Below are 26,442 nucleotides of genomic sequence, written 5' to 3' on the forward strand. Positions count from 1 at the left end.
TTATGAAGTTAGGTCAAGTCCGATACTAACATGTGCTACGAAGACTTCAATTTAAAACACATCAACAGAACTATTTCATTGTCACTCGATAATCGGCCATATTCGTCAAGTCATTAGCCTATAACACAGAGGGTATTTTCGGGGTGGTAATGAAAACAAGCATCAACTAAGAAACTAATTTAATTTAGCTCTGATTTATTCTGCTCTTTGATTCGATTTTTACACTGTAATTTACCTTGTTTGTTACAATTCATGTTTCTCTGGTACCAACTAAAATGAAGAAAAGATCATTCTAGCATTCGATTTAATGATCTTTACATAATAGGGTACTTTTTTCTTATATGCACGGTTTTATTATATACTTTCTTCACATCACTTTTATATATAATCTTTATTTTTTTCCGTTAAAATTTCATATCACTGTTTCAAAGATTTTATCGTTATTGATTTTTTATCCCAATATCCGCCTGAATTCGTTCAAGCATTCTAGAAGAAGCGAAGTAAAAGAGAACAAATACGGATAAGCGTCTGCTGAACAAACTATCAATTACAGTGATATAATAGTAAAATAGATACGAAAAACAATTGAAATATTTCAGCTTATGAAGAAAACAATTATCAAAAAATCATTAAAACATCACTAAAGGCCCTCTGAATCTACGAAACGTGACGGTGGTGATGAGTGAGAGTGTTGAAAGAAGGACAGAAAATGTGTATATGAAAAAAAAACAAAGGGTCGACAGCCTGTGTTCACTCAACGAAAACGTCACATTAAATTGATCTATTGAATAACGATGAGACAATGCTGAATAGAGAAATTAGCTTTTCAACTATAGAGGATCTTATTTTAATTCGAGAGACTGGTGTATTGAGTGGACCCACAAGTTTTCTCTGTACCATTCCATTGAACCGCTTAAAAGTTCCTGAATTACGTTTTATTCCATACTTGCTCTCGTCAATGACAATCTCTATCAAGTTTGATTTTTTTGCGTCCATAATGTTCTCAAACTATCTCTTCTCTTCTTTCCTATTCATGCTGTTCAAACCGTAATTCGATCTACAATCGATTATGCTGCTATCAATTATCACTGCCTCTACCATCATTGTTTCCGTATTCATCGAATGATGAACGCCTTATCTAATAGCTTCGCTACACGTAAAATGTTCAAACTAGAAAAACTAGAGAAACTAGTTAAAAAACGAATCATTTTAGTAGGAATTCTATCCTTTAATTAAGTGATAATTACGAGGGGGGAAAACAACGAGTAAACAAACAAATAACAACTTCTCTGCTTATGCGTTACTCATGTTTTTACTCATCGAATTCTAGTGTGGGACGCTGGCTACAGAACTAAAAGCACGCATGAAGCATACTTATAGATTTCTTTCCTATTTTTCCCGGTAAATTTTAGCTGGACATCATCATTGCCAATATATGTAATTTTCCTATTTTTACTTTGCTGTTTTTTCCTTCGTTCTCCGCTGATTTTGTTGTAGCTTTTATCTTTTCCCGAAAATATTTCCCGTAAAGTTGTAGGAAATATTTTATCAATCAGTGTAATCCCACCAATCTTTCTCATAGCCTTCATGTACATGATCGAGTAGAACTTTCCGACGTTTTTCGCAGTACCTAGAGAATATTTAAATTTCAACGATGATGTTAAAGTTCAGTTGAAGACATATTCTAAACAAAAAAAACAACTTAAAAAAAACTCACCGATATTTATCCTGTACTTTCTGTTTAATATCGGCGAGATTTTCCGATGTAATATCACGCTCCAGATATTCGGAAAGCTTCTCGGTAGCCGTTTCCAGATCTTTCTGATTATCTTCAAAAATAAGTGACTGATTATTTTTGCGCAAGTAATACGCAAAGACATATGTGCACATCAGCGTTTGGCGGCATTGACAAAGGATGTCAACGGCTTTCTTCAGGAATTGAACCTGAAAGTAAGATAGGAATCGATGTTATTACACATAAATTCGAATAAAGATTAAACGCAATTGACTCACCTCAATCCAAGACATGTTATGCTGTTGCATTTCTTCCATTTTGGCTTTAACCGAAGCATAAAGCTTATGCTCAAACTTAAGTGACTGCATGTGGTTCATGTAACGGTTATAATAATGCAAATATCTAAAACGGAATACGATTTGTTGGAATAGAGCAAGAACTAGATGATCACAATTATCTTTTACCTTGCTAACGAAGATCTGAATTTCTCTTGAGCATCACGAGCTGCACGAGCTTCGTCCTCGTCATAACGATTACAATTGTACCAGGATGAACCATGGGGCTCCCAGGATCCTAAACATACCCAGCAAAAATCATACTTACAGTTTTGATTTTTACAAACCTATCAAAGGAATAAAAAGAAAAATTTGCATCTTCTTCTACATCGATATCCATCATCATTTACCATGTGGTTACAACCTCCATCCTTCTCAATCGTCACGTTACATTTCGGACACTCTTTCGTGTTGGCCGCGATCCAGTTGGACGTCTCTGAATCGTCGTCACATTTTTTTATCCATTTCCTCAACAGGCGACATTGGACCGGGTCGTGCCAATTTTCGCCACATTCGAAGCAGAACACATGGTTACACTTGCAAACGACCGGTCGGGGATCCACGTATTGCACTTTGATGGCGTAGTTACAATCGGCAGATGGACACCAACGGAGCAGTCGATTACACTTTGGAATAGAAAAAGAAAAGCAAACATTAATTTTTCAAAATGTATAAACGGAATTATTTATCTACCTCCACAAAGCTATTTGTAATCAAATGTTGGTACTTAAGTTTGACGCGGGAATCCTGTACCAATCGCATGACGGTCACATCATCAACCAGGATATCACATCCATGCGCCGCGCAGGCAATGGACTGTCCCAAGCCTTCTTCCACAATTTTGGTGGTCAGGTACTCTTGCCAACACTGCGTGCAGAAACGGTGTCCACATTCTAGTCCTGTCATCATCTGTAAGTGAAGAAGTATATATGGTTATTTAAATAATTCACTAGATACAAAATCCTTCAATTTTTTTCGATTGATTATTGGAAAAAATTGCTATCTGCCTAAAGCTACACGTACATTTGTGAGATATCCACGGGAACATACTCGTATAACATATTATTTTTGTTATCACGTAAAACCCGCATCACAAGCGCGTGATTAGGTAGTCATTTGAAATTTTATTCGGTTGGAGCACCGCGTCGATTTTCTTGTTGTCTGGTGGAGAGTGCTTCTGTATTTTAGCATCACACGCAGACATTGTTGTTGTTTTCATGTGATGCCAAAGATAGATTTGAGATGGTTAACACGTTGCGCCCCACGTCAGCCCCTATAGACTGACATTGAGCTTTTCGCTAGAAAAACCATGATAGTTGAATGTTGACAGTTACATAATAAGGAAATAAAAACGAACATGGTTTGCTTCCGGATGTTTGATCTGTCCATACGTCAAGAAATCCATGGAATCCCAAATTATCTACTCTCCGATGTGATTCCGCCGATTTTTTCAGCGAAATTTCGTGACTTTAGATCTTCAATGAAAATGCCAGTGCCTCTTTCAAACTCAGAGATCCTTGTTCCGTGTATGTCGCTGAACTGGGTGCGATATACTGTGCTCTAGGCATCATTTAAACATTGCCCATCGACCATTATTTTATCTTTTCGGACAGTCTCGGCTCAATAGATGGTATCCGTTCAATGGAAGTTGATAAACGCTCATCTTATTTTCTAACAAAGATAAGACATCTATTGAGTGTTTTGGTCGAAAAATTATTCAAGATTACCTCAGCATGGATTCCCTCCCATTGTTCGATCCGGGAAATGAGAAAGCGGACTCGTTAGCTAAGATGAGTGTTTCAGAAGGAACACTCTTTGAAAGACAAATTGCTTATAATGTATTTTTCCATATTTCTCGTCAGCATGCTCATAAGATGAGCTCGTTACACACGTTAAACACGATTATCTCTTTAGTCTCAACGAGTGCATAATTCAAGGGAGTCTATGTAGGTCGTGATTTCAATCGCGTGATATTTTGGCTTATGTTCAACCACTAAAACCTAAACTTGCATCTTTATCGCATTGGGCTCGCAGCAAGCAATCTATGTGATTGTGGCGATGGCGACACCGATATCGAGCATGTTGTCTGGTCGTGTATTCGGCTTCATGCTGCCCGCTCTCAACTTTCCAGAGCATTGAGGGCAGTAATGATTCTAAACGAACTGAAGATTGTGCTGGCCAGTGACTGTTCTACCCTGGATTCCTCAAGTTTTGGATTGTCAAAATATTGAACTCACTGCCCCGTCAGGCTAATGCCAAATGAATCCAAATATAAATATATATTTTGGATAAAACCAACCTATATATTTTTCACGATTCAGCGAAAAAATGGGCGATGGAGGCTGGGGTGTCCAAAATGGTCTTTCTCAAGGCCGAGAGTCAAGGTTAAGTTTGCCAGTTAGCATTTTTCAAGATTAAAGTATCCATAATTTGGGATAACATTAGCCTCATCATCACAAAAACATCCCCGGCGAATGGACGTTTAAGTACAAAGCCTCAAAAAAGCGAACCAAGAAGAAGAAGCCAAGAGTAAGTGAAAAAGTATACAGAAATTGTGTAGGAATAAAATGAAAACAAATCTGAATCCAGCGACATCTGCGCAAAAGCCATAATGCAGCAACACCATCGACAGCACCAAAGTTATGATCCAGCAACACCAACGCCAATGATAATACATAGAAACAATTGCATTTTCTTCTACATCGATATCCATCATCATTTGCCATGTGGTTACAACCTCCATCCTTCTCAATCGTCACGTTACATTTCGGACACTCTTTCGTGTTGGCCGCGATCCAGTTGGACGTCTCTGAATCGTCGTCTCATTTTTTTATCCATTTCCTGAACAGGCGACACTGGACCGGATTGTACAGGTTCAAAGGTTCTTTCCAGAACCACCAAAACTTTTACAAAGAGTTATATTTTAGAGTTAACTAATTATGTTGTGCCCAATGCTGTTTTGCTGGTTTGGCGGTGTAATGTCTATTTGACATTAGGAGACATTTGACATTAGAGCAATTTTCTTGGAGAAAGAAAATTTTACGCTCTTTATTTGAGTTACTGAAAGGTATTGAAAAAATTCTCATTTTTTTATTTAACACCCGTTATCGATTATGAATAATCTAACATGATTTTTTCATCCATTCCAATGCTTGAGAAATAGCCAATCTTTCGAATCTTTGTGTAGTATAAACTATAACTATTAACTAATCATATCATCCGAGCAGATCAAAATTATGTTCCCCACCACTAGAACATTGCTGTGAAACAATATTTGAAGAATAATTTTTTTTGGGTAAAACTTGAAAAATCTCGTATTTACTGGTTCTGTCCATAAAATCGCTGATAGAAGATCGTCGCACAACTGCTCGATAATGTGATTGATTGAGGTACATAGGGACACGTTTTCTGGTTACAGGAACGTAGAAGCAGGAAAAAATAATTCGATACCTCAAAAAAGTATGGATTAGTATGAGATACGAGGTAAAATACCAAATAAAAAAAACCATAAACCTCTTCCCACAAGAACTTTCCGGACCGCCAAAAAAGTTTGAAGGTGATGAATTGGTTTACTCGATCAAGATCCGTCACAAACGTAACAAGAACTTGCAGATACACTTGAAGTAGGTCAGCAAACCATATCCGACGGTTTAAAAGCAATGGGAATGATGAAAAAAAGGACATTAGTGCCGTATGAATTGAAGCCACGAGACGTCGAGCGCCGTTTTTTCACGTGCAAGCAACTGCTCCAACGGCATAAAAGAAAGGGTTTTTTGCATCGAATCGTTACTGGCGATGAAAAGTGGGTCCATTACGACAATCCGACACGTCGGGCAACACATAGATACCCCGGCCATACATCAACATCGACGGTCGGGGTTCAGCATACATCAACATGAAACCATTACGGGGGACCTCTACCGAAGACAACTGATGCATTTTAGCCGTGTACTGAAGGAAAGACGGCCACAATACGAGCAAAGACACGTTAAGTTATTTTGCAGTACAACACTCGGCCGCATGTCGCAAAACATATTTGGAAACGCTGAAATGGGAGGTCCTATCCCATCCGCCGTATTCATCAGACATAGGTCCGACCGATTACTACCTTTTTGATCGATGCAACATGGCCTGGTTGACCAGCACTTCTCTAATTTTTATGAAGTCAAAAATTGGATCGACTCGTGGTTAGCCGACGAACCGGCCGATTATTTCCGCAAAGGGATCAGTGATTTGCCAGAAATATGGGAAAAAATTGAGACTAGCGATGGGCAATACTTTGAATGTTAAATTTGTAACCATTTTTGCAGAATGAAGCATTATTTTTTGAAAAAAAAACGAATAAACTCACCGGTACTCCTATTACATATCAAATTTACTCTATGACTTTCTGAACTTTAGAACGATTTGGAGGATCTATAACCTCTGATGTTCATATAAACTCAAAGTTCGCATAGAACGCTGACTCTATGAACTATTTTGGGTAAGTTTTCTTGCTATGAACATTCATAAAAGATAAAAATTGAGTGCTACCCTGTTTTTGAAGTTGTTTAATAAGTTTCCAGCATTCGGGAAAGCACTTCGTTTTGGCATTTCCGACTAAATACACAAATGACAAACAAATGAAAAGAGCATATTTTTTGGGAAGAAATATCAATAACTTTGAGCAAAGTAGAGATATTGACAAGTTCTGCACCGAAAAATGTTTGTATTGGTAAGCTCTAAAAGTCTTTCGAAGACAGTTTGCGTGTAAAATTTGAAACATAAAAGTTAGAGCGAAAACAGTTTTTTTCATGGTAACCCTAACGTAACTTAGAAAAAAGGCGCAATATCGGTTATTTCAAGAGATAGAGAAAAACTTTGTTCTACAAAGATGTCTCAAATAATTGGAGCTACAACATTGTCGAACTATGTTTACCTCTATCTATAAAGATAAGAAAGTTAGATTTTTTATTTCATCGACAATTTTGGTCACCCTATTTTTGACAACATAAAAACGAGCGCTCTATCATGAGTAACAATATTGTCTAAGACAATTTTTGTCTAGAGAATAACTGTCAAGCTCTAAATGCTAATTCCCACTTAAATGCATCTCCTGGACCATTGTGCACTGGTCAGACTGCGTTTCAAACTGACAATCGTCAATGATAAAGAGCATCAGCGTTCACCACGGTACCGATGAAGCAGGAACCAAACGTTGCTACAACACACTCGCAGTGTCTTAAAACTGTGTTGGGAGGGGTAAAGAAACAGAATGTTGTTCTCCCAGATGAAATACACCGATAGTAGCAAATTACAGCACGGCAAGGACTGTTATCGGATATCTACAACAAGGTCAACGGAAAGAACGGTTTGACGAGCGAGAAAGATGCGGCACGCGCAGTCATGCAACGCGCAACATCGAGAAACTTGACGAAATGTGAAATGATACCTACTGAGACCAAGACAGCATACATCTTTCGGGAAACGTTGCCTAGAAAAGAAGAAGTATGAGCAGATGGGCTATTTCTTCCCTATTGAGAATTCCGGAAATTCTTCAAGAAGCTGAAGACTTACACTACATATTAGAGAAGACTACACTAGTGAGAGAAGACAGGCATGAGGTAGGCTTTTAACCTGCTAAAAAGCCACAGAGCAGCTGATAAGAACGAACGCGTTCTGGACCTATTCAAGGTGGGTCCGACAAACCTTGTACAATGCATTTACAGATAACAACGCATATCTGGGACATGGAGTTGCCACCGGAATGCGAAGAAAAGGTTATTTGTTCCATCTATGAAAAGATGAAAGGCTGGATTGGAAAAACTTCCGTGCAATGCCGACCCAGAATGATGCCTTCAAAATTATGTCCCATGTCCTCCTTCGCCATTCATTCCCAATAGTAATAAGATTTGTCAGAGGTTATCAGACCGGACTCATTTCCGGTTGCTTGACAACGGATATTCGAAATCGACATGCAAAAACGTAAACCACGCGATCACGTTTCGGACACAATTCTTCAACTTTTTTATGTATTTATACCACTATCTGGGTCAAGTATCCAGTATATATTTCAGACAAAAACCAAAATTGACAAAAACTGTTAACATGAATTTATGTTCAGTAATAAAAAAGATAAGCTCCATCATACTTCAAAACATTAGTTGTAAGTGATGCACTTTTGGTGATATATGTTTGTGTTGTTTCTCACACCTAACACAATAACAAGCGTGGAACACCAAATAGTCTGAAGGCACGCGCCGAAAATAAACCTTGAAATAGACAAGCTCGTGACATTTGAACCAAATGATCGCGTATTACTTAATGAAGAGACAGACGATAAAGAAGCAACAATAAACATATGCTGCATTCAACCAACCCTGTTCGAAATGAAAATGAAAATAGGAAATCGCATCTCAATAGATTTTAAGATTTGTTGGGTACTTACACTAGGTGGAAACGATGAGTAACAAATCTCACAATCTTCCGTCCCAGACTTTTTGATCTGAAATATAGAACGGGTACAACGAAATCCAAAAAAAAAATGTATATTTTCGTAACTACCTTTGGCTTACTGACTGCGCTGGGCTTCCGGAAGGGGTTAATAACGTGCGCATCTTTGAACATTTTCTCCTGGTCGCCATCATAAAAGCGTTCCATCAACTTCTCTTTGTCCCACTTAAAGTGGTTTAACAGAATTCGTGTTGTTGTCGCAGGTATCTGAAAAATGGAAAACATTATTATTCAGAAAAAAATCGGACAAAATAACAAACTCAATAACGTGTATTAAAAGAATATGTTTCACAATGTCCATGAATAATTGATAAGTTGCGTTTGGATTCTTTAAGAAACTTTCCGCTCGCAAACGAAGACGGTGATGTAAACAATAGTCGTTACTGCGCATCTGGTACTTTTTACAACAATTACCACAGTCACGCCACACGTGCCGACGTACGGAGCGTGCACTACTGACTCATATCTGTTTTCTATCTCTTTCGATTATTGTAAGGATCATCGCAAAATATTTTGGAAAAATTAGAGCCGCATGCAGACGATGTTGCTTAAATAAATGATACGAAAAGAAAACCGATCAAAGGCACAACTAAATATGGAAAAACGAACAAGAACTGTTTATTCAAGCATTCCCCATTAACCTCAACTTTGCAGAAAATGGTTCCTAGTTTTACACTGCAAAATTTTTTTTTGTAATGAACAATTTTTGTAATAACTCAATATAATTTTCTATAAAATATTCGTTCAAATATTCTCGGAAATCCTTCGTAAGTTGTCAAATTAGCGTCATCCGAAACGGCTCGATGAGATGAAATATATAGACTAGGGTGGATGGAAAAAAATCATCATCGAAATTAATGAACCGACCATGTACGTTTTGTTTATTGACCTGAAAAAAGGTTTCATGTTGGAGGGTCAAAAAATCAAAACATTGTGCGTTTTGACACGCTTTGAGGCATCTCTAAATAATGCCTGAATGAGCTGATATTGAGGGCCAATAAACAAAATGTACATGGTCAGTTTTTGAATCTAATCTACACTCTGTCCAACTTGTATAAGACCAGGTGATGATCTTGCTGATTTATGTCATTGTGAACAAACAATGCCTCAAATTTATATTCTGGTGTGTAGGTATTGGTGACTACCATAAACTGCGTGATTTTTATATGTTTTTGTGCAAGCGCTGAGCGTAAACGAATGTTTTTGAATTTTCAACTGTCAAGTTTCAAGCCCAGTTACATTCTCCGTTGTTTTAGTTGTTTTGATCAATTAAATCTGGAAAATGTCGAAGGGAATAGTCCTCACGGAGAGAGAGGAGAGACAAATCGATGCATTTCACCAAGAAAATGTTAGTATCAGAGAAATTTCGGATTGGACAATCCAATCAATGGATGGTCCTGATGGTTTCAACGGGTACATGTGTCATATACGGAAGAAGGAACAGTATTTTTCAACCAGGAATTTTGGTGGAGGCTCGTGCATGGTTTGGGCGGGATTCTGCGCAACCGGAAAACTCAAAATAGCTTTCACGTCATTCAAGGATTACACACATGTTCTGGAATCCTCTCTCCAACCGTTTTTTGAGTGGATATCGGAAACAATGCTTCTAATCATACCAGCAAGTAAACTAAGCAATGGATTAAGGACCAAAAACCTAATTTTTTGGGCTGGCCAGCTCGCTCTCCAGACTTGAATCCTGTTAAAAATCTTAGGGGGGATCCGTGTACGCAGAATCTACACTGATGGGAAAACGGTACACCACGATTGAAGAACTCAAGGTCGCAATTTCGGCAAAATGGAAAAAATATCGAGAAATCAGCTCAGCAGAATTTGGTAAATAGTATTCCAACACGAATTTTCAAGGTTATTGGTTGAAGTGGCAAGGTTACCAATGACATGTAAATCAGCTTATCGTTTTGAAATTTTCATTGATAATTCTTATGAATTTTGAAGTGGTCTTATAGAAACTGGACAGTTGAAATTATCATATTTAAGCAAAATAAATTAACAAACAACTCTTTTGAACGGAATTGACGTTGAATACACTTTATTCTAAGCAGTCTACATTGTATGAATGTATCTTGTTGAAATTCTAACTGTTTGTGTTGCAACGAAATAGAATCAGGGTGGTCTTATAGAAGTTGGACAGAGTGTATATACATGAGGATAGTTTGGTATCCGTTCCTCACGATTTAACTCAAGAACGGGGCAACGGATTCAAACAGTCATTATCAGGTTTGTTGCAACTCAGTCTGCGTGAGATTAAATGTCAAAAAAGAAATTATATACCGCCAGTATAGAACACGTACATAAAAATAATTTCTTTAGGACCTTGAGTGTTCGAAATTATTTAAATCAAAATAACAATTGTGGGTGGGACGAAGTTCGCTGGGTCAGTATATAATATATGAGAGGGGTGTTTTTTCAGAATCATTAACTTTTGGCATCTATCAGTACTTGGTTGAGTAGATTATTCCGAATATCACGAAGTAATTCCATTTTGAGTGACAAATAATACAGGTCGACGAGTCATGAAAAGTTCTAGTTCAAATCCATAATTTCCTATTCAGAGTTATACGACTTCGTCTTATTATTAGATAAAAAACGAAATCATGGAGTCTAAGTCGATTGCGAATAAGAATCTCAAGCGACAAATCAAGTATCAATATCAAGTATGAATAGCCTAATTTTTCAGTTATGTGAAATTGATATAGCGCTCCTTTCTACTTAAGTTATTGGCAGGTTGTCATGCGTTACTATCTTGATAAACATAATCGAAACGAACTAAAATGAAATACACCTAAACACCGAAAATAGTAACGGAAAAAAATATACATAGAATGATATCTCTTCTAATCATGTATGTTTTGACCAATGGGGCTCATGTATTTCGCCTGTATACTCAAGCGAAAGCACCTGCAGATCGTTTGATTAACCCTCTACAACCCAACCGCGCCTTTAGACGGGCTTCACGGATTTTCTTTTCAAATTATTCAGACATTATTTTCAATGTTCACCCCCACTAGAACGTCTTCAGAATATTTTCATCTATCCACCGCCGACCCGCTGTCGGAAGCGGGGGTGTCTCGCACGCAAACTTGGGTTCCACTGATTGCCCGGTTAGTTTGAAACATAGGATACGATCCGTTAGCAATGTCCGACCGAGCTTTAGCGAGCGTCGGACGGCATACTTTTGTCCGGAGCGTTACGTTTGCCCGGGGCGATACGTTTGCCTGGTTAATTTTTGTTTTGGGATACAATACCGCGCCACAATATTTCTAGCCTAAGGTAAATGATTTTGGTTTGTCCACTTTTTTGAATGCTCTAATTCAGCACACCTTTGTCAAATCAGGTATTCGAATGTTTCAAAACATATAAATAAAATTGTCTTTTTCATGATTTACAATAGTTTTGTAGTATATTTTTACAGAATCACATGTTTTAAAGGATTATAAAATACACCTTCTATTGGTGTCAATGCGCCCCTCATTCGAGCTAACTTTTAATCGATCACCAGATGATTATTTGGCACATATTCAGACCTCTTCTGGATTATAACACTTACAAATATTGTAAACATCATGCTTGCACACCATTTGTATCAGGTTTACATAGCTAAACCATTAAATTAACGTATTTTAGTGAAATCAATTCTGATCATGAGTTGTCCAATTCACTTATGTTGTTTTGTCCACATGATTTCTATGGCAACTACTTGGTGCGCTGCATTTTGTTTATTGTGTCCTCCGCGCATAGCAGAAATAATGTTTTTCTGTGTTGAGTGTGTTGAGGGTAACACTTTTAAAATGCCCAAGAAAAGGCAATATTCTGAAGAAAGCCTAAATTATGAATGGATCAATATGATGACAGTAAACTCAAGCAATGATAAATGCAACATTTACTTCAGAATTCGAATGTTTTCATTCAAAAATTGTGATTTCTAAAACCGAACAAACCATGATCATTTTTTGGACAAACTATGATCAGAGTTGGTCAAACCATGATCATAATTCCTCTTTTATGAAAATCGTTAAAAACCATAAAAATTTGAATAATTTCATCGCCTTATGGTAGTATTAGCAACTAGAGGGACGGGAGGCGATTTGGCGTAGTGGTAACATCCATGCCTCTCACGCTAAAGGTCACGAGTTCAATTCTCACTCCCAACATTCTTCCAAAAATGGAAGTAAAAAGTGACGAACCAGCCAAATGAGTTGAAAGTCACTATAATACAGAAAAAAAAGCAACTGGAGACTTTGGACTTTTCAACAAACCCAAACTCGTATCGATTATATGTGATCTTCATGAAGAAAAATCGATTTGCATTTACTAGTTGCGTAAAAACACCCCAAATCGGACAAATCAAGATCATTTACCCTACTACACTTTTTCTGAGTGGTAGTTTCTGTTGCAGTCGTTTTCTGCAGCGTTTTATTCCGCGAACCCTATCACACATACATATTGGTTTTATGCTGGCAGCTTTCTGCTAGGGATATTTTTTGTTGAAAGTGGGAAATTCGAGATAAAAGTGGAATGGTGTTTTTCAGACAAATAACAAATTTGGGTCTTAGAGGGTTAAACTAGCCAGCACAGTATAGAGTTGTTATGTCGCCCAAATCGGCACGCGACAATTATCTACGGAAATAATGGGAACATACATATTGTGTTCAATTGCACATATTGACGTAGGACTACGTCTTTCATTTCAGTCTTTCTGTTGTTTATTGAACAACTTCATTGCACAACAACACAGTACCCTTCGCTTCGGAACGACGTGTACGATAGCGTACTAAAGCTAAATATGTCTAAAGAAGTGGAGACCATTGGCTTCGCGGGTAACACCATTATGGCTACCCAGCCGGATAAGAGGCTGAACAGAGCGTACCGGTTCATGGCAATTCGAGTCGCGAGTGCATATAGAGCCATATAATCGGAGGCGGCCTGCGTGAAAATCACGATGGTCTTCATCGACCTTGGCAGAAGACAGCGAATGCTATAGACGCAAAAAAACCACAGGAATCCGGAAGCTCATGAGAACATAATCGATTACTATGTGGCAGCAGGAATGAAGTCTGCCACAGAATGATAGATCATACAAATCATGTCTGAGCTTCAGCGGAAGTAGACGTTCGGCTTGCGTGCTCGATTTTTGCAACGGGAAATCCATCGAAATCCAGAAATAAGATGTGAGAAAATCGCTCTCTCTCTCTCTGTAGTTAAACGAGAATGCTTTTTCTTCTCTCATTAGTATTGAAAATATAGAGCGAAAAATCGAAGCAAACTTTACCAACGTTGGCCTATCAAATCAGAACCGGTTAGTGATCCCCGATTTTTTAAATTAATCGTTCATCAGCTAATCGAATAGTTTTCAGCAGTTTGTTATCCGATACGATTAATCGCCCCAAATAATCGATTAATCGATTAATCGCAACACTGAGAGAAATAATTAGTTTGACTAATATTTCTCATTTGCTAGAAAGCCATATGTAATCAAAAAAGTGTTCATTCCGCCTGATAAACAATTATTATCTTTTACGCTCCCCTAAAGTCGTAAACGAAGCTCAATTTGCGTTAACGGCATTAATCTTCGTTTACGAACTTAAGAGAGCGCCTAAGATAATGTTTGATTTTCAGGATGAAACTGCAGCGGCCGTAGGTTTTTTTCTCTCTGCGTTTGGATCGATTAATCAACGTAAATTATTCGTTCGCTTCGATTATTGGTTGTGCAGTATTCGTTCGATTAATAATCGATTTCTATAGGAAGTATTCGATTAATCGATTAATCGAACGATTATCGGGGATCACTAGAACCGGTGTTGTCGTGCAAGAAACAACGAACAAAATTCCCGATGCTAGTTGAACATGGCAGAAGACGATTGTGCATCCAATTCTGAAAAACATCGAAATGTGGCGGAAATTATCGAACGGGTGAAAATTTCTTTTCCGACTGGGAAGCCTCGATGCGATGTTGAGCCTGGATGTTCTTACATGTAAAGAAAGCTCAACGTCCGCAATTTCAAGTTGCACATTCAATTTCTGCATCCCACGACGTATGTACTCCTAGGCATGCGAGTCATAAAAGTTCCCAAAACAGACGAAAAGCATGATCCTCTGATTCCCATTCAAATGACTAAGGCCCAACTAATAGGTAGGGTGGTAAAACTAGTGTCGGTGCATAGGCTTCCATTACCCTGCACTGAATGGGATGGGTTGCAGGATTTGATTATGCCGTTCTGCGATGCCCTGACCATAAACAGCCACATTAACGATCAAATAAAATTGGAAGTGGAAGAAAAAATGCTTTCGCTTAAGACATCGCATCAAATATGTATCGTAGCGTTCTTGGTTTGAACATCCAATTCATCGATGGCCACGGTATTCGTAAGAAACGTACACTTGGTAAATATAAAATATTTGAATGTTTTATATTATTCTAATGAAAAATAAATAATAGTCATAATTGAGCTGTATGAGCGTCATACTGCGGTGCATTTCAAGGATGCCGTAGTCACTGTACTACACCTTTTTGGAATCCTCCCACATCAAATCTAGAGCATTACAATAGATAATGGTAAAAACATGGTGAAAATGTCACCCTTAATCGAAAAGGAAACCGTACCAGAAGAGGAATATCTGGAAGACCATGAAGGTGACACGGTTGCGGAAGATGTTCTGGAACATCAGAATGATCACTTGGAAGGAATGCTTGCAGATATGGAAATGGTTATTTGACCCAATGAGATGCGGTGCATATACCGGTTGTATCAGGATGCTTGCAAAAACCATCAATCAGACCTCAAAACGATCACAGAAATCGTATCGCAATATTAAATACAAGAATTTCTTCGATATTTTTGGAGCAAAATACCCAGCGACACCTGTTCCCACTTGTTGGAATTCCTATTTCCTAATGATGAGAACACTCGTCAGCCAGAATTTTTTTTTCATCAAACTTGGTGAAGAATTCGCAGAGGTAAGTAAATAAAGGTAAGATGAATTGGAATATGTTGGATACTGATAGGCTCACTAAGCTGTCTATGCAAACCATTGCACAATGGTCCAGGAGATGCATTTAAGTGGAAATTAGCATTTAGAGCACGACAGTTATTCTCTAGACAAAAACTGTCGTAGACAAAGTTGTTACTCATGATAGAGCGCTCGTTTTTATGTTGTCAAAAATAGGGTGACCAAAATTGTCGATGAAATAAAAAATCTAACTTTCTTATCTTTATAGATAGAGGTAAACATAGTTCGACAATGCTGTAGCTCCAATTATTTCAAATATCTTTTTAGAACAAAATTTGTTTCTATCTCTTGAAATAACCGATATAGCGCTTTTTTTCTAAGTTACGTTAGGGTCACCATGAAAAGAACTGTTTTTTTGCTCTAACTTTTATATTTCAAATTTTACATGCAAACTGTCTTCGATGCAGAACTTGTCAATATCTCAACTTCACTCAAAGTTATTTATATTTCTTCCCAAAAAACACGCTCTTTTCATTTGTTTGTCATTCTTTCTTGGGCAAACATAAAAAATGTTTGTTGACGGAATTTGAAAAAACAGATTTCACTCTATATAATCCCCCTTATTCTACGCGGCGAGTGACGTGAGATAGCAAAGTTCTTCGCTTCATTGTGGAAGCTACATTACTTTTCAACTTCTTTTTGATACCCAAGTCTATAACATATGAGGACCCGACTTCAAATCTACCCTAGTGACAAACTATAGTCACGCCATTCGCCTACGGGAATGCAGTGACTTGAGCCATCTCACCTCATTCGCCGCGCGGAATAAAGGGGAATATGTGATTTTCAAAACTATGTTATTTTATGTGTTTGAGTAAATTAAAATTGAAATCATGAGTTTTGGATGAAAAACCATCAATAACTTTGAGCAGGATTAAGATGTTGGCATTAATAAGCTTTAAAAGTCGTACGAAGACCATTTTGATGTAGAGTTTTAAATATAAAAGTTAGAGTAAAAAAAAATCCGTTTTTTCATAGTTACCCTAATGCAATTCAGATAGAAAGAGCTAAAAGAACTTTGTGGGAGATATTTATTGTTTAAACAAAAACTGGTCGAAAAATCTAACTATTCTATCTTCATAGATAGAGATAAACATAGTTCAACAATGTTGTAGTGCCAGTTATTTTAAACAACTTTGTAGAACAAAGTTTTCTTCTATCTTTTAAAATAATCGATTTAGCGCTTTTTTCTAAGTTGCATTAGGGTGACCATGGAAAAACGTGTTTTATCTGCTATAACTTTTATATTTAAAATTCTACATCAAAACTGCCTTCGTACGACTTTTAGAGCTTTTCAATACCACTCAAACACGAAAAAAATAACATAATTTTGATAATCACACATCATGTAGAGTGAAATGCCACCAATAAACTTTGTTTACGTTTGCCCCAGAAAGAATGACAAACAATTGAAGAGAGCGTATTTTTGGGAAGAAATATAAGAAATCGACAAGGTCTGCATCGAAAAATGTTTGTATTAGTAAGCTCTAAAAGTCTTTCGAAGACAGTTTGCATGTAAAATTTGAAATATCAAAGTTAGAGCGAAAAAATGTTTTTTTTTCATGGTGACCCTAACGTAAAATAGAAAAAAGACGCTAGAACGATTATTTTAAGAGATAGAGATAAACTTTGTTCTACAAAGATATCTCAAATAACTGGGACTACAACATGGTCGAACTATGTTTACCTCTTTCTATAAAAATGAGAAAGTTTTTTATTTTTTATTTCATCGACAATTTTGGTCACCCTATTTTTGATAACATAAAAATGAGCGCTCTATCAGATGTAACAATTTTGTCTAAGACAGTTTTTGTCTAGAGAACAACTGTCATGCTCTAAATGCTAATTTTCACTTAAATGCACCTCCTGGACCATTGTGCATTAACGATCCGGTAGTAACTTCAATATCACCAAGTGGAAGCACCGCGACCCCATCTAAGCCGATTCAGTCTTAATGACTTCCATACTCAAAGGATTGGAAAAGGAAATCAAGTTGTCTCAAACGTTTCGTCGTTGGAGAAACGCTCCAGATACATTCAAGAACAAACACAGATAGATGCTAATCAAAGTGAACTCAGCATGAATGATTTTTGGGCCATGAACCGCTTCGAACACCTAGGAATTCGGGAATTATTGCAAGTAATTCTGGGCGCACCGGCTAAGGGTGGGTTTAGACTAGTGATATATTCATGTGAAGAAATATGATGCGATTTATAGAAATCGCATCAACCGTTTACACTAGCGTGAACTTCTATAATGAATATATTCATATTTTTCATATTGCGTAGAACTGCATCCAACTTTAGTGATTTCTCACCAGTGAGAAATTCAAAAGCGTTTACATATGTTGAATTTCAAGTTGAAGTTCAAGTATATATATATATATATATATATATATATATATATATATATATATATATATATATATATATATATATATATATATATATATATATATATATATATCGCGCGTATTCCAGAGCTTGCCACTTAGAATGCATTCAAGGCGTGTTATTTGGCATAGAAATCTCCACTAAATACTAATGAAAATGACGCGATGTTGAGACGGCGAAGTTTCTCTAAGAATGTTAGTGCAATTAAAAAATATACGAAAAATGATGTCGATTCTTTGTACCGCAATTATAATACACAGCTCTTAACGTTCATAGAACTTCTTGAAATCAGTTTAATAAGTGAAAGGGGCTGATCACTGTGAGGCGGTCGGTGGTTGGTAATTGTCCACGACTGAGTAAATCGCTTATAGCAGCGTCAGATCGCTGGGGAGCTACTTTCGGGCTTATGTTGCTTTGCTTAAGGGTTCAACGCTCACTACACCGCCTCTATATGTGGTTTTTTTTAGAGGAATTATAGGCAAATTTTTCGCACGTATAAGGAGAAAAGCGTTTCTTTTACGATAACTTTACTGACGCCACATTTTTATTTTAGGCTCATTAACATTTTAGCTGTAACAGAGCCGAATTTTAATCGTGTACATGTCACACGGTTATCATAACTATAATGATAGCACATTACATTACACAGTTGCCATTCGCCAGTATTCCTTCTATACCATTGCATATGGTACATTTACACAGTAGCCATTTAGGCGTAAGAGTATTCTTTCCGTTCTTCCATTATCCAGTTAGACCACCGGACAGCGGAGACAGTTGATTGATCATTGTTGAGTTATTTATAGAACAGCAGCCCGATGTGTCTTGCAGAGCAGAGCAGTTGTATGGATGAATCGATCTAATTTCGACCGTGGATCGATCTCCATCGCTGTTGATTGTTGCGTGGACGTAGCTATTCTGTAACAACACAAAGATGGTCAATGAGGGACCTGAGTTTTGAACTCACGATCGATTGCTTACAAAGCGAACGCGCAACCAATGTGACTACGGAGATCCCCTAATTGAAAGTCTTAATGACAATCAAAAGAGTAACATGATATCGATATCCAAGAAATGGGACATTTATCAGATTACTGTGAAGCCGCTACTAAAGAGCATCTCACATGTTCCAAGTTCACCAGAAACATTTTGAAGGAATTTCTCAATTAGAAACCAGAGATAGTTAATGAGAGCGGCACACGGAAATAACTATTTATTTATTTTGGCTTAACGTTTTATTATTATTATTTATTGGAGGGAAAGCCCACGTTTTAACTATATGGCCTGATTCACAATGTCTTGTGTATCGTTCATTGCTTAGTGTTCTTGTGGTGCGGCTTGCAAGGCCTGCGACCAACCGCACTATCTCGCAGGAGGACCATCGTGATACTGCTGTTTTACGTCCCGACTATCACCTGGACTGGGTAAAGACGCTTATAGCGGTGTCAATTCGCTGTTTCCGGGTTTTTGTAGCTTTTCTTGGAGTTTTGCAATGCCCATTTGCTCTTCCCACCACACCCTAGACAGTGTTCACCTGAACCAGTGCAAGCCAGAAAACGACCTTTGACGATAGAATTTTTGACCCGAAAAAAAATCTTCATATATCAACATTTCCATCGAACTTCTAGGTGGATTGACACCATTTTTGTAACCCAACTTACTCGCATGTTGTCAAATTATCTAGAAATTATTGAGAAACTGATTTCTAAACATAATTTTTAATAGAAAATAATATTCACTACTTTGACCCATTATCACCCCCTCTAAGGGGTGAGATTGGGTCAACTTTCATCTAATCGCAGTTCAGTGAAAAATTAATATTATTAAACAATTCCATGAACACTCGTAAGTTAATCATTAGAGAACATATCAACGTAATCAGAATTGTGTTTTATTCTAATTTACGATAGTTATTCAACAAAAAGTTCGAAAACCACCTTTTTTTGACCCATTCAATCCCCTATCGATGGTACATAGAACTTCGAATGTTGAGACATAAGAATAAATGTCCAACATAATAACATAACTTAACAAAATAACTTTAGCCATTACTACCCTTTTCTTGTGCTGTGTGTGTGTGTTCTTGTGTGTGTTCAATTGTGCCGAAGAAGACAAAGAGTCATCACGTATCATTTTCAAACACAAGTCTAAATTGTTACACAAATATACACAGATGGAAAAACTCTCACTCCTTTACAAAATTAGCGACAATTTCACATGAATTACAATAAGTTTCTAATTCATAGGCTATCTTTAGTTCTCAATCAGATCAAATAACCCTTTCGGGATGGTTTCGACCAAGCTGCGCCATGTTTTAGTGTGTATCTACGCAGAGGATACTGCTCGTTTAGGCTCTTCAAATCACTCCTCATAAGTTCTTGATAGGGTTTTGATCTGATAAACAAGCTGACCAAACCAGAATCTGAAGCTCCTATTCATTAAACCATGCCATAACTTTCCGGATTTTATGAATTGACGCCAAATTACCCAATTATCATGGTGTTTTTAATGCCTAACAGAAGTAAATGATTCTGAAGTACTTCGTTGCACTTCTAACTGTTCATTCGTGTTGATGGTAAGCTATCTAAATCAGGCCTTTTTGAGAAAATTATTCCATTATTATTCTATAGTTGTGAGACACTGGAATTTTGATTTTTTACATATCACTGGAAACTTAGTGTTGACCTATCTCATTAGGCCAGCGCGCACACCTTTTTAATACAACCTTGCTAGATGACAACAACACACGAAGTGCACTGTGACAGTTCCGACTTGCTGTTATACAGAATGAGTGAAGAAAAATCGGAAAGAGAGAGAGAAAGAAAAAGAACAAACTGAAGGCAGACATTTTATTTTTGACGTGCGTGTTAAAATCAATTTTTAAGATTTATTTAGTATGAAGTCATAGAATCGAATCAATTTTATAATCGGTGAGGAACACATTATGAATCATAATTATATATACTAAGTTACAACACTTATTTAAGGTTTACCACTACGGATTTGGTATTAGGCAGAACAACAACAACCGGAAATTAGTTAAACGAAATTATACGTGAGTAGCTTAGATGCATAGAAAACAGTTAACTATGAGAAAAATGAAGAATCAATGAAATAACAATGTAACTAATGTAAAAACTGTATTTTGACAGGAAAATTATATTCTGTGAAACACAAATTTCCGCATTACTCGAGAATTCATCAAGCAAATGAAACCAAATAAGTCATATGGTGGTTTTAGGGTGCAATAAATGTTTCCATGGTGATTAGACACTCTTCCCCCCTCTCTAAGGGGGGCTGCCATACAAATGAAACACAAATTTCTGCATTACTCGAGAATTATTCAAGAAAATTAACCCAAATTTGGCATGTGGGGGTTTAAGGATGCAATAAATGTTTTTACAGTAGTTAGACACTCCACCCTCTCTCTAAGGGGGAACTGTCATATAAATGAAAGACTAATTTATGTACAACTCGCAAACTAATCAAATAGATGGAGCCAAATTTGGCATGCGAAGGTTTTAGGGGACACGAAACCTTTCTCTAGTGAATAGACACTCCTCCCTTCTCTCTGAGGGGGACTGCCATACAAATGAAGCATACATTTCTGCATAATTCAAGAACTATTCAAGCAAACGGAACCAAATTTGGCATGTGGAGGTTCTAGGGGGCAAGAAACATTTTTAAGGTGGCTCAACACTCCTCCCACCTTTCTAAGAAGAGGGGTGGAGGGGAGTCTGCCATACAAATGAAACACAAATTTATGCATTACTCGAGAATTTATCAAGAAAATGGACCCAAAGTTGGCATGTGAAGGTTTTGGGAGGCACGAAACGTTTCTATGATGAATACACTCCTCCCCCCCCCCCCCTCTCCAAGTGGGGCTGCCATACCAATGAAATACAGACTTTTGCATAACTCGAGAACTAATCAATCACAATTTGGGATGTGAGGGTTTCTTGGTATGAGAAATATTTCTATAATGGTATGAAACCCCTCCCACCCTTGAAAATTTTCGGAAAAGTCTGAAGGAAAAAGGGAAAGTTCGGAAAATTGATATGTTCTACAATTACATAGTGACAAGCGTTGTTAGTCCATTTGATGTTTGCGCTATATCTAATATCTTTATCTTCTATTTATACCAATAAAAATGGATTGCTGAATATGTTGATAAGAGCAAAACTCGAGGAAGGAATTGTCCGATTTAGAGCTGTCTTTATTCTATCATATTTTCTGTATCAAACATTTATTCCATGTGACGGAGAAACATTAACATTTAACATAACAAGTGGTTGTTAAGTGGTTGAAGAATCTTGAACGAGAATTGTGTCAGAAAATAATCTGATATTATAATGAATACAGCCCTAAATCAGACAATAGAAGTACTAAGAATTTTATAGTAAAAGGTAAATTCAACAGGGTCGATTAGAAGATCAATCAATTAACAGTTCTGCGATTTGACCCATGAACTTGCGCTTAGTAAAAAACGTGAATGTCTGAAGGTATTGATAACAAAAAACAAATTTTGGGTGGGACGAAATTTGCCGGGTCAGCTAGTCCCTAGAATAAATTTCATTGCGAAAAAATAAATTCATAATAAAAATTGCGCTCATACGTAAATACCGCAAATTCCGAAATACGCATTTTCGTAGCACTCAAAAATAACAAAACACTGCAATCAACAATACAAAAGATATATGAGTGCCATGGCGAACAACAAATTTGCTGTCTATTAAATTTCGGCTCCGATGACGCTAATACGTAAGTACCACTTTTTACTATATTTACTGTTCATGCTTTAAGCAGAAAAATGCTTGATAAATTTCCTGTCTATATACCAACATATGTAGCAATAACGATTTTGAGTAATATGCGTTTGAAAACTCTCAATGAATCGTTACATTATTCGTAGAATGACCCTCCCTGTATAGAAATCAAAGACATAGTCCATAGTCCTACGTCAAAAATAAGCTTTTAAAAGTAGCTCAAAATGTGAAAAAGGGCGGTATGCATAAAACTATAATATCATTCGCATCAGTATCCGCATCATGCTGTGTAAATCTCATGCGAACATTTCAGATATTGTGAAACGTTTGTTGGATACCATTCAATGAACAATCATCCTTCTAGGACGTCAAAAACACCATTTGACGTAGAACTAAATCTTTCGATTCTATACTGGGAGGTGAGTTCAAAGTTTCGAAAACGAGAACGTTACACCGGAGCAATGAGTTTTGGAGCGTTAATACCCCCTAAACAACTGAACGATATGATATGATGAACACTTCGTTCGAAAAATAAAATGTCTACGCGTTATATGTTTGCTACTTATTAATCCAAAAACGTGTTTCAATAGCTTTAAAATTGCTTTCAAACAGGCTATTGAAATCACATGAATCTGTATATAAGGGGGTGCCCGCTCAGAAATCCACTCAATCATGATTGCGCAGCGGTTAATGTACAATCGCTGGAATATGTGTATTTCCCTAACACAGACTTCAACACCAATGAGGTGCACCTGCAATATTGAATTTTTTTTTTCTACATTTGATTGGTATATGAACACTTTCAAGAATCAATTTTTATTTCAAACTGCGATTTAAAGTGGGTACACATGCGAAAGTTCCGCGAAGCACCATTTGAAAACATCTGGTTTATACAGATGTTCTCATGTTGAGGATCAAGCTGACGGAATCATTTCTTCAGATGAAGGAACTTTCTCCAGGGTTGGGATAATGAAGAGTTGAGAAATCATCAGTAATCATCTTATTCAAATATCATGAAAAAAATATGTACAAATAAGCCTTGCCTATATAGATATATATATATATATATATATATATATATATATATATATATATATATATATATATATATATATATATATATAATTAACGCTAGAGGCGAATGAACTGAAAGTTTAAAGCTTCTCAAAAACAAAGAAAGAAATTAACAAGAATCAAAAATCCTGTAATGCCAAGCAGATAACAAGTCCTTATACATAGTGCATCAATTAAAAGCTACATATAACAAGATACAACAGAATTTATTATACGGTTCTCAAGTTATTGAGCATAATAATAATAAAGTATAAAGCTTCGTTTCACTGAAGCAACCCTGAATCCTTGAATGGCAAGAACTACAGATTCATGGATTGTCGCATCGTGTTGCTTCGATGGAAATTCTGTGTGTAGTGTGTGTAAATGCCACAACCTGCATGTTGTCTCAGTGGAATCGTGGCTTCAGGACAGTTTACACTGCAACACATGTTCTGTTTTGACAAATCTCGCGTAACTTTTGAAAAGGTCCAATGTAACATTTTCGTCAACTAGAGAAAAACGAAGTTGAAGACCCGAACATTATTCCGCGAATTGTCTGAAAAGTTATCGATCTTTAACGCTCCTCTCACCACTAGCGATCAAAAATAGCTCTCCAAAACCAATCGTAGCTGTTGTTCCGTGATCTGAGATTAAAGTTGAAGCCAAGGAACGAAAAATGTTACATTGTACGTTTTGACTGCCCGCGTTTGCACATTGGACATATTACGTTGCACGATAAGAATTTGAAACTAACTACTAAACAACAATCCAAAAATCAGCATTTCGTTCTAAAGACAGATTTTTATTGTTATCACCCGTTGAATTGAACTGAAATCAATAACAACTACTGTAAGAAACAAAAACTCAAAACGACCGAAGTACGACTTCGTGTTGTTTTGACTGCTTTGTTACTTCGGACGTTTCGGGCATCAGAGGAAAGTGGCGTCCGAAGTAACAGCCGGGTGCTTAAAATCCGAATCTGTGCATTGGATATTTTTTGTATCGGCGATAAAAAGATGAAGAAAATAGATAGGTGAACGATTGTTTTTGTAATGCATTCAATGATTGAAGACTAATAGCGTGCATCTATTAACTCGATTTGTTTACATTTGTTTCATAGGACCTTTTCAAAAGTTACGCAAGAAATGTTGAACATTTTTGGTGTGTTGTCGGAAAATCATCCATTTGGCTCGAAATAGCTACGAAATTAACCACAAAATTTCACATTTAATTAAATAGAAAGAATTACGCAGTCCTTTAATATCTCACACACTGAATACACATGAGAACAATTGTGAATGTGCAAAAAATAAATTCAATGCACGCACTTTTTTTGTTTTGATCCACACTGACAATCATGAAATCGTTGAATACTACTTATAAACAATACAATGCAAGATGATTTGAAGGTTTTTGCTGTCACTCAGGAGTACAAACTGAAAAATCATAATCGAATAATTAAGCATGAATCACCTCGAACACAGTATTGACTTCCTTGATGCAATCGACCATATGCTGGACGATTTCCTCTGTCGTTAAAACTTCGTAGGGGTAATCCTCCTCCTGCTGGCCACGGTCCCGCGGGTTATTGATATCCACATCCATGGCGAAGTCATCGTCTCCACTTGAAACATTTCCGGAATCATGCTCATCGAAGCTTTCATCATCGTAATCCATTTTTTTATTTTTAATTCGCTGTTCTAACTCGTACAACTAAATTGTTTCGTATCTGCCTTCACGTATCTGCTTTTAGCAGCAGAATTTGGAAAATACGTAGTTACCACACACTGGCAGTCTTCAACACAATGCACTCTCACTTCGAATTCGTCACAAAGCAGCAAGAAAAAACGACGAAGAATTCACTTTGTGGCAGCAGGAAAAATTTGGCCTTCTTTTTCTTTCCACTGCAGCCCATTTATTATTTTTCCACACCCAATGTAGCTGTTCTCATTTTGGATTTTTCCGTACAGCGAATCTGCAACGTGCAGAGCTGCCGAACCAGTTTCACGATTTTGCTCCCGGAAAAAAACAATATTAGTTCCCGAAAAAACCTTTTCAAAATAAATGAAAATTGAAAGGGGAAAACTTCTCGTAGCCTTCTTTCTTGTTTCTCACTCACATTCAGCACTCGAAGTCGCTACTTGGATTGCCCCAATGTATTTGGGACTGAATAGGTTTCGTTATATGTGTATGTGATGTGTACCCAATGAAAATATCTAACCCACGAAAAATATTGTAATGAAGGAGCGATATATTCTTGAAGGTGGCAACATTTACCTCAGTGTCGAATTGATGACGTCACTAAATTTGTTCTCTCTGTGATAATTCACCTGAATCAAACCGTCAATAGCAATAAAAATGAAGCGTACAATATCAATGTGCGATGCTAGCTCGAGTTTAAAGGTAGGCTTTATAGTAATGTTTCAATTTCCGAAAATTGTGTATCATATTCCGTAATCAGCACATTCCGACCTTTCAATTCATTATCTTTGCTTACAAATTTATGAATGGCAAAAGTAAACACATATGCACGCGTGGTGTTCACACACACATTGGGACCGTTTGTCTTCATATACAATTATTTTGACGGCTGTCAGCTGACAGTTAAATCAAAAACTTGTCAGACAGAACGGGGGACTGTTTGA

At 37.0% G+C, this 26,442-nt stretch overlaps 1 protein-coding gene across 1 annotated transcript; it reads right to left on the reverse strand.

Moving 5' to 3' along the window:
- Window positions 1-167: 167 nt before the first annotated feature.
- LOC129767274 (E3 ubiquitin-protein ligase ariadne-1) lies at window positions 168-25,966 on the reverse strand. The gene is made up of 9 exons (XM_055767981.1): window positions 25,271-25,966; window positions 8,614-8,769; window positions 8,498-8,554; window positions 2,764-2,979; window positions 2,421-2,696; window positions 2,200-2,357; window positions 2,014-2,137; window positions 1,718-1,944; window positions 168-1,630 (listed from the first exon to the last, which is right to left on the reverse strand). Exons 1-9 carry the CDS (start codon window positions 25,472-25,474, stop codon window positions 1,549-1,551), a joined length of 1,500 nt encoding a protein of 499 aa, XP_055623956.1. The 5' UTR covers window positions 25,475-25,966; the 3' UTR covers window positions 168-1,548.
- Window positions 25,967-26,442: the final 476 nt, after the last annotated feature.

Source organism: Toxorhynchites rutilus, chromosome 2, assembly GCF_029784135.1.
Source record: "Toxorhynchites rutilus septentrionalis strain SRP chromosome 2, ASM2978413v1, whole genome shotgun sequence".
Taxonomy (NCBI): Eukaryota; Metazoa; Arthropoda; class Insecta; order Diptera; family Culicidae; genus Toxorhynchites; species Toxorhynchites rutilus.

What these genes read in the sequence shown, in the direction of transcription:
- LOC129767274 (XM_055767981.1), bottom strand. Translation starts at nt 25,474, where the DNA reads ATGGATTACGATGATGAAAGCTTCGATGAGCATGATTCCGGAAATGTT. An exon ending in AAGTCAATACTGTGTTCGAG is followed by an intron (nt 8,770 to 25,270) that starts GTGATTCATGCT and finishes TCCATTTTTCAG; the next exon opens with ATACCTGCGACAACAACACG. An exon ending in GCGCAGTCAGTAAGCCAAAG is followed by an intron (nt 8,555 to 8,613) that starts GTAGTTACGAAA and finishes TCTATATTTCAG; the next exon opens with ATCAAAAAGTCTGGGACGGA.